Below are 7,490 nucleotides of genomic sequence, written 5' to 3'. Positions count from 1 at the left end.
GGAGCCGGAGGGGGAACGGGGAGGCCGAGGCCCGGGCTGGACCTGGGGGTGTCGGTTGCTCCCCTTAGGACAGGGCCTCCCGGTGAGGCCGCTCTGAGTCGCGCCTGGCGGCGGCCTGGAGCCTCCCTGGAACCTCGCTGCTTCCGCCTGCGCATCATTTTATTTTATTTCCTGGATTTCAGTGCTGCTGTCGCTTTCGATGTCCGTGTCATAAGCCCAGTCAGGCCCTTCTGCCTTGTGCTAGGCTTAGGGACACCGGCTCAGTTTGCAACTCAATTAAAAGCAGCTAAAGTCAGCCGCGATAGAGAGCCTGGAGGAAAACCAGGTTTGTCTCTGAGGACTGAGCTGTGCCTCGGCTGAAGGCTTGTGGGTGCCTCAGGTTTTGTTTTCCTGAGCCCCACGCAGGGGGACGTTCTGTGCTTTGGGTTTGTGGGTTAAAATGGTGGGCGAAGGCGCAGGTGGGTAATGGGGAGTGCTGGTGTAACCACATGGGCTTCTGTAGCCGCTTTTTCTGCGTTATGCAACTTGAATTGTAGATATTTTCCCACTTGGTAGTCAGATATTAAGGTTTATGGCTTTTTTTTTCAGTTATATGCCACCTCTTCTGATCTGTTTTTTGGGTTTTTTTAAAATCACCCCCAGGGTAATTTAGTGTGTAGCTACTGTCTACTTGTAATAGATTGAATGGAACAGTTCTGTCCCCAAGGTTTCTGCAAGGAGTTTGTGATTAACAGCAAGTGTGTTTCTACATCAGTGTTTTAATTCTTTTTCTCCTTCTAGTACATAACATGCTGTTTGCTAATGCTGGCGTTTAATATATTTAGTTCTGTCTTATGCTCCCTTACATGGGTGCTGTCAGGATGTTGTGTTTGGAGTTTTTTGTGGCTGTTACTCATCCTTGTTAGCGTAATTATTATATTTTCCCCGCTTTCTAGTAATGGCAACCTACACTTGTATCACGTGCCGGGTGGCTTTCAAGGATGCTGACATTCAGCGTGCCCATTACAAGACAGACTGGCATAGATACAACCTGAAGCGTAAGGTTGCCGACATGCCTCCTGTCACTGCCGAGAACTTCCAGGAGAGAGTCCTAGCCCAGAGAGCGGTCGCAGAGGAGCAGAACAAAATCACTGCCACTTACTGCACGGTTTGCAGCAAGAGATTCTCCACCTTCAATGCCTACGAGAATCACTTGAAGTCCAAGAAGCATCTGGAGTTGGAGAAGAAAGCTGTTCAAGCTGTCAGCAAGAAGGTGAAAATATTAAATGAGAAGAACCTGGAAAAGGGGCTGGCCCCGGAGAACGTGAACAAAGATGAAATGAACGCAGCTATCCAGCAGGCCATCAGAGCTCAGCCGTCTTCGTCTCCAAAGAAGGCACCTTTACCTCCTAGCAATGCAAGTAGCTCTCCAGCTCCTGCAGGAAGCCCCAGCTTGTCACAGAGTAGAGAACGATCAGAAAAACCCCCACGGCTCCAGTGGTTTGAACAGCAAGCAAAGAAGCTGGCCAAACAGCAAGCAGAGGAAGAGGAGGATGTGGAAGAAGGTAAGGCGATAAACACCGATGAGAGATGTAAGCTATGTAGTTGTTGGTTTTGTGTAAAAGCCTCCTTATATTTCTGTAGTAGTACAGCATTTTCCGTCACAAAAGGTCTTCCTGTTGTTTTAAATTCTCAGCTTCATAAAAAGAGGTTCAGGTTGCCTGTGCTTACGGTCAAGGGCTCTGTATTAAGTGTCTGAACTGTCAGCCGCACAAGATACTATTGCGTGTGAAGGCTGAACATAAACAGTCACTAATATGAGCACTGTTTCCCATGCAAAATTCCAGGGGAAGTTTCCTTCAAGGAAGGCTAACATAAAAGAAGGTTACCTTGAAACTACTTCTGAAAAGTAAAAGAAGAAAAATCCAGTCATAATCACTTGCTCATTTGCTGTTGTCCCCTCAGTCACTTTACTGGTCTGTTGAAGGGAGGTAGTAGCACCATTGGTTTTGTTTTTCTCTGCCCATCAAGACCAGAGGATAAAGTTTTTGCTGCTTAGCTTGACAGCATGTGGCATAGCTTCTCAGCGTGTTGGCATCTATGTAAAAATTGCCTATTCCTGAGGCTTCACCCTCACCACTTCTGTGGCTACAGCTTCTTATTGGAGGCCAGCCTGGAAGGTGGACAGCTGAAAAGATCAGAGCTTCAGAATTGGCAGTAATGGCTTATTTTTGACCTAGACACTTTCAGTGCTGTAGTTGCCAGTGCAGCTCCAAATGCCCCTCTCGGAGCAGTAGAATGGGGTGATTAAACCGTGACAAGGGGCCAGGTCTGAAAGTGGTGGGACTATACTGTGCCAGCTTCATTACTGGAACCGTTGTGTCGTGTTAATTTCATCTGTTACAGCAGTTTTGTGCTGCTGAAATTTCAGTTGCAGTTCTTAGGAGAAGAAACGCATCCCTCTGAACACCCATCCTAATGTCTGAAGAAGGAACCAGCTTGCACCTGTTTTGTATTAATGTGTTAGTCGTAAATGCTAAAATCTCAGTAGGTTTCTGAATGTTAATTTTCCTTTTAAGTGTTTGTCCAGGAGTGTTTCCTACAAGTCCTGTTAATTCATTGTCAGGCTTTTAAAATTACTGACCTGTATCCCATAGCAAAGATCTCTCGTTAGCAGCCTGCGACGCTGGGGAGCACCGTGTTCCCTGTTCTCAAACACTCAGCTTCCACAGCTGGAAGGGGACCAGTAGAACAGAGTACTGGGAAATGCTCGCTGTCCCAGACCTGAACTCCTTAAAAAAGATTTCTGGTCCCCTCTAGCAGCATAATCATATTTCTGGTTTGTCTGTCCATTAATGAGCTCTGCAGTAATCCTGCAAATGTGTAAAATTGTCGGTATATCTTGGTACGTACTGACGTGCAGCATAGCAGTGTGCATCTGTGACAGCTGGCTTTGTTCTCCGCTGTTGTTCAAGGTGTCTGTGTGAGCAGGAGGGTTTTTCCCTACTTTAATTTTTCTGACTGAGTTGTATTGCTTTTAATGAGCCATGCATCTGTTCACGTGTTGTGGTGAATTAAATTTAAGGCTTTGGAACGACAATTAAGTGTTAATAGTTGAGAAAATGGAGGGGAAAAAATACCGGATCTGCCAACTTTTTTATGAGCAGACTTGGGCTTTGCTGTGCATCTTGCAAAGAAATGTTTTACTGGCAGTGGCGTGTTCTTGCACCTGGGAGGGACTGTGCAGCACTTAGGTGTAAGAATAGAAAATGCAGTGTTTTCTGTGATAACTTTTTCTAACTTCACTGGGACTTGTTTTGCTTGGGAGAAGTCATTATAATAAATAACTATTTTTGTTAAACTTCCTTTAAAAGACTGGGAAGATGTGGATTCCGATGAAGACATCGGCTCTGAAGAAGAGATGGAAAGTGTGGGAGAAGAAGAGGAGGAGCAGGCAGGAGCTGAAAGCCCCCCTGCTGTTGGGGCCATACCGGTCACGGACTGCTTGTTCTGTCCCCACCACTCGAGATCTCTCATGAAAAATGTGGCCCATATGACAAAAGCTCACAGTTTCTTCATTCCAGATATCGAGTACCTTGTGGATCTCAGAGGACTAATCAAGTACCTGGGTATGCCTGTAAACGTTCTCTGATTTTTATCAGGACAATTATAAACTGTTATTGCTTATTTTCACTTGGACATGACTTTAAATGATTTGGGTCTTTTTGTGTAAAATCTGAGTGCTGTCTAGTTCAGTATTTTGGTCGTGAACAGGACCACGGGCTTTCCAGGGAGAGGAGAGAGAACCCCACTGAGCAAACATGTGCTCATGTACCCTGTTGGTCTCAAGTAGTTTTCTAACATTGAGGAAGATGTTTAGCTAATGTGAAATTTAGGATAAAGCTATTGCTAAGATGTGCATTTGAACTGTGTTATCCTCCTAATGAGTTGCAAGTATTGGCCTCATCAGTTTACAGTAATTGTGAGAGTGCTAGGAGCTAGAAAATAAATGTCTTCCTTGATGTTTATGAATAATGATGAGAGAGTAATTTTGCAGTGTCAGATAGAAAACTGTTGGAAGTATGAAATTTGTTGTTGAGAATACATAATTATCCATACCTATCCATACATATCCATATCCTATCTGTGCATTTAAAGATTTCATATGACTTGTCCTTGATGGAGCCATATGGTCAAGGCACAGGCACAGCCTATTTTCTGGAAATAAGGCTCCTCCTCAGTCTCTCTGCTTGCAAGCCAGAGGGCCAGCATCACGGAAATGTTAATTACTGATGAGGGAGGCTCTGCTCAGACCAATGGAAGTGTCAATGTTTTCTGCAGGAGAGAAAGTTGGCGTTGGGAAAATCTGCATCTGGTGCAATGAAAAGGGGAAATCCTTCTACTCTACAGAAGCCGTGCAGGCTCACATGAATGACAAAAGCCACTGCAAACTCTTCACGGATGGAGATGCTGCCCTGGAATTTGCAGACTTCTATGATTTTAGGTGAGGATGCTTTTCTCTGAGTGGAGCACAGAGACAGCTGAATCTTGCATCAGAAACTATTACTCATTCTTAAAATTTAGTCCCGTTTCTTGTTCTGATGCTTATTTTGTGTAGCTGATTCACCACTTTTCTGGGTAAGCACAATATGATTGCTTCTCCTCTCCTGTGATCACTAATACAATCTTAATATCATATGAAAACATACATTGAATTCTGTGTTATATGTTTGCTGTTAATGAGTTTTTAGGTTTCAGTGCACCAGCAAAGATGATAATGAAGGAGACTGTTATGTCCTTTTACCTTTTAGGCAGATAGTGGAGTTAATACCTACTGTGGATTTTTTTTAAGTAGCTGGATTTAAACGGGAATGCTGTGATTTAGAGGCCTCTTGTTGAAGTTCCTGTAACTTATCCTAAGCTGTGTTCATTTTGGTCAGAAACACCTCCTACTATAGTGACAGGTGGATTTAGCAGAGCTGCTTGGAGTGCCCATTCAGTAGCGGTGCAGAGCTGATGGGCTGCACAGTGGCGTCTTTCCACCCTAAGTGGCTATTACCCGTGCAGCAGCAGAACAGTGCTGAGCTACAGGCAGGGGCTGAGGAAGGATGGTCCTTGTCTTCACCCTCTGCACAGGGCAGGGCGCTGCTGGGCAGAGCTCTGAAGCCAGGACAGGTGAGAGGTGATGTGGGTGTCTTGCTGTGGCTGTGCATGGTCTTTTGTGCAATGGGTCTGTTTTGCTGTGGCTGCTCATGTGCAAACCACGTACCGCTGCCCTTCCACAGGAGCAGTTACCCTGACCACAAGGATGGGGAAGATGTGGAGGTGCCTGGAGAGCGGCCAGCAGAGAGAGAACTGGATTACGATGATGACACCATGGAGCTGATCCTTCCTTCAGGTAGGGGTGGTGTTGGGATGTACTTTCTCTGCATTTCTCATAGCTGCAGCCATTACCTGTGGTATAGGACATAACTGTAAATGTTTTCCTTTGGCAAAGGAGAAAGCAGTTTTGCATCTAAGTCTCTTTGTGGTTTTGTCCTCACCTTTCATTGTTTTCACTATCACATAGTTCAGTTTCTTCGGCACTACTGTGTATTTGGACTGCGGCAGGAGGTTCCTTTGCTCACTTCACCTCTTCATTAACATGCGACTCTCATGATATATTCCAAGAGTTTCCATGTCTTGTTTTAGTGCAGCTTGGAGAAGCGAAACTGAAGTTATCTAGTGTAGTTGGTTTTGCTGCTAACTCATCTAGTAAACTAGTTCAGTAAAATGATTTTATTTAGACAACCTTACTCTTGCCTTGTATAGCATTTGGCACGCTTGCTTGCATTTTTTTGTTTTGTTGTTCATCGTGAGAGGACCCCAGCCTTTTCATTCATTGCCTTTCCGCTCATTCCCCTAATTAAATTTTCTGATAACTGCCTGTGTGTTATCTGAGCTAAGACCCTCTTGAACAACACCACTCTGGTTTGTTTTCCTCGAGGTACAGTGCAGTACAGCAGCTCTTGCAGGAACCACACTGTGTTCCCAATAGTCCTAAGGCTTGTAGGGTTCTGGGCCTTTTAAAAGCATTTCTCAGCATAGGGATTTTCCACAGTTTTCACAATACGCTTCACTGCTGCATTTCGGAAGCTGCTGGATTAATTGTAACAAGATGTCCCCTCCTCTGAACAGGTGCAAGAGTGGGTCATCGCTCTTTAATGAGGTACTACAAGCAACGATTTGGTCTGTCAAGAACGGTGGCTGTTGCGAAAAATAAGAAAGCAGTGGGTCGGGTGTTGCAGCAGTACAGAGCTTTGGGCTGGACAAGTCAGACAGGTAAGTGGCAATGTGAGGTTTTTGCAGAAGAAGAAGTTCTGGATGTCATCACTCTAAATTGGTGGAGTTTGTTTCATGTTTCTGGGGTTTTTTGCAGTAGTTTGTCTTCCACTCGGTTCCCTTTCATTTGTGACATCCAAACAGAGTAAGTTATAGGAGGTTGTTTGTGTCTAAAATCCACTGCAGCTTCTGTGCAAGCCCTTCAGTTCATTAGCATGCATGTTTGTGCTGTTTGGTAACTTTCTAAGATTTGTTGGTTTCTGCGTGTCAAAACCACTTCTCTTGCTATTTAATAATGTAACATAAGCCATTCTTTGACAGTTAGAACACTTTTCCAGTTGGAGAGAAATGATGTGATCTACGTCCACTCTTGAAATAAAAAAAAAATTGCACATTGGAATACAAAACAACCTTGTCCCTTAATTACAGTCATGGGTGTTCATAGTAGAGGGAACCAGCCTTTCCCAAGAGAAAAGTGAAAAGACGTGTGCCAGTATGGGAAGGAAAACATACAGTCAACTACTGATGTAGATGCACAGATTAGCTGCTTTGCATGTAAGTGGAAAGTAATCTTACAAACACTTATCCCTCTTTCTCTTCCTCCTCTCTCTCTGAAGGGGCAGCCTTTGCTCAGCAGCGTGATATGCAGTACCTGCAAAGGATGAAGTCAAAGTGGATGCTCAAGACAGGAATGAGTAACAACGCCACAAAACAGATGCATTTCCGAGCACAAGTCAGATTCTGAGTCCCCAAGAGAGCTGCATGCAACTGGTTTTGGGAAGAGGGATTTAATGGTTTCTGGATTGAGGATTCTGTTGTTAAAATGGACTTGGTACCTATGAAACGGGTATGTGTATGCTGGTGTGCTTTCCTGTCTGTAAGAGGAGGAGCCAGGGAGCTTGCCTTTTCCAGTGGAATGGCTGGCCTAACTTAAAGTAACATCTCTTAAATGAAGTATCTGGCAAAGTAGTAATGGCTGTCAATAAAGATGTGTGCATAGTCTTGCTGCCCATCTTTGTGCAGTCGTTTTCTGTGGGGCAGTTGACATTGTCATTTCTCTGAATATCTTCCATTTCCAATGCTGCTAAATCTCTTGAGGCCAAGAGGCAGATCCTAGGCCTAAGAGCCTGAGATGGGTGTGTTGAAGGTGTTCACTTGTGGTGCCTGACATACTCTGGGTGGGTGTTTTG

General features: G+C 44.6%; 1 protein-coding gene across 1 annotated transcript; it reads left to right on the top strand.

The window, feature by feature from the left end:
- The first annotated feature begins 933 nt into the window (after positions 1-933).
- ZNF622 (zinc finger protein 622) lies at positions 934-7,133 on the top strand. The gene is made up of 6 exons (XM_010186834.1): positions 934-1,544; positions 3,354-3,608; positions 4,321-4,483; positions 5,265-5,377; positions 6,157-6,300; positions 6,918-7,133. The coding sequence occupies exons 1-6, from the start codon at positions 938-940 to the stop codon at positions 7,043-7,045; spliced, it is 1,410 nt and encodes a 469-aa protein (XP_010185136.1). The 5' UTR covers positions 934-937; the 3' UTR covers positions 7,046-7,133.
- The last annotated feature ends 357 nt before the right edge of the window (positions 7,134-7,490 follow it).

Source organism: Mesitornis unicolor, unplaced genomic scaffold (assembly GCF_000695765.1).
Source record: "Mesitornis unicolor isolate BGI_N332 unplaced genomic scaffold, ASM69576v1 scaffold12376, whole genome shotgun sequence".
Classification (NCBI taxonomy): Eukaryota; Metazoa; Chordata; class Aves; order Mesitornithiformes; family Mesitornithidae; genus Mesitornis; species Mesitornis unicolor.
This window is presented reverse-complemented; position numbering and strand designations above follow the sequence as displayed.

Bases quoted from the DNA above. Each gene is read 5' to 3' on its own strand.
- ZNF622 (XM_010186834.1), top strand. From the start codon at position 938: ATGGCAACCTACACTTGTATCACGTGCCGGGTGGCTTTCAAGGATGCT. The intron at 3,609-4,320 runs GTATGCCTGTAA...TGTTTTCTGCAG, and splicing joins AGGACTAATCAAGTACCTGG to GAGAGAAAGTTGGCGTTGGG. The intron at 6,301-6,917 runs GTAAGTGGCAAT...CTCTCTCTGAAG, and splicing joins GGGCTGGACAAGTCAGACAG to GGGCAGCCTTTGCTCAGCAG.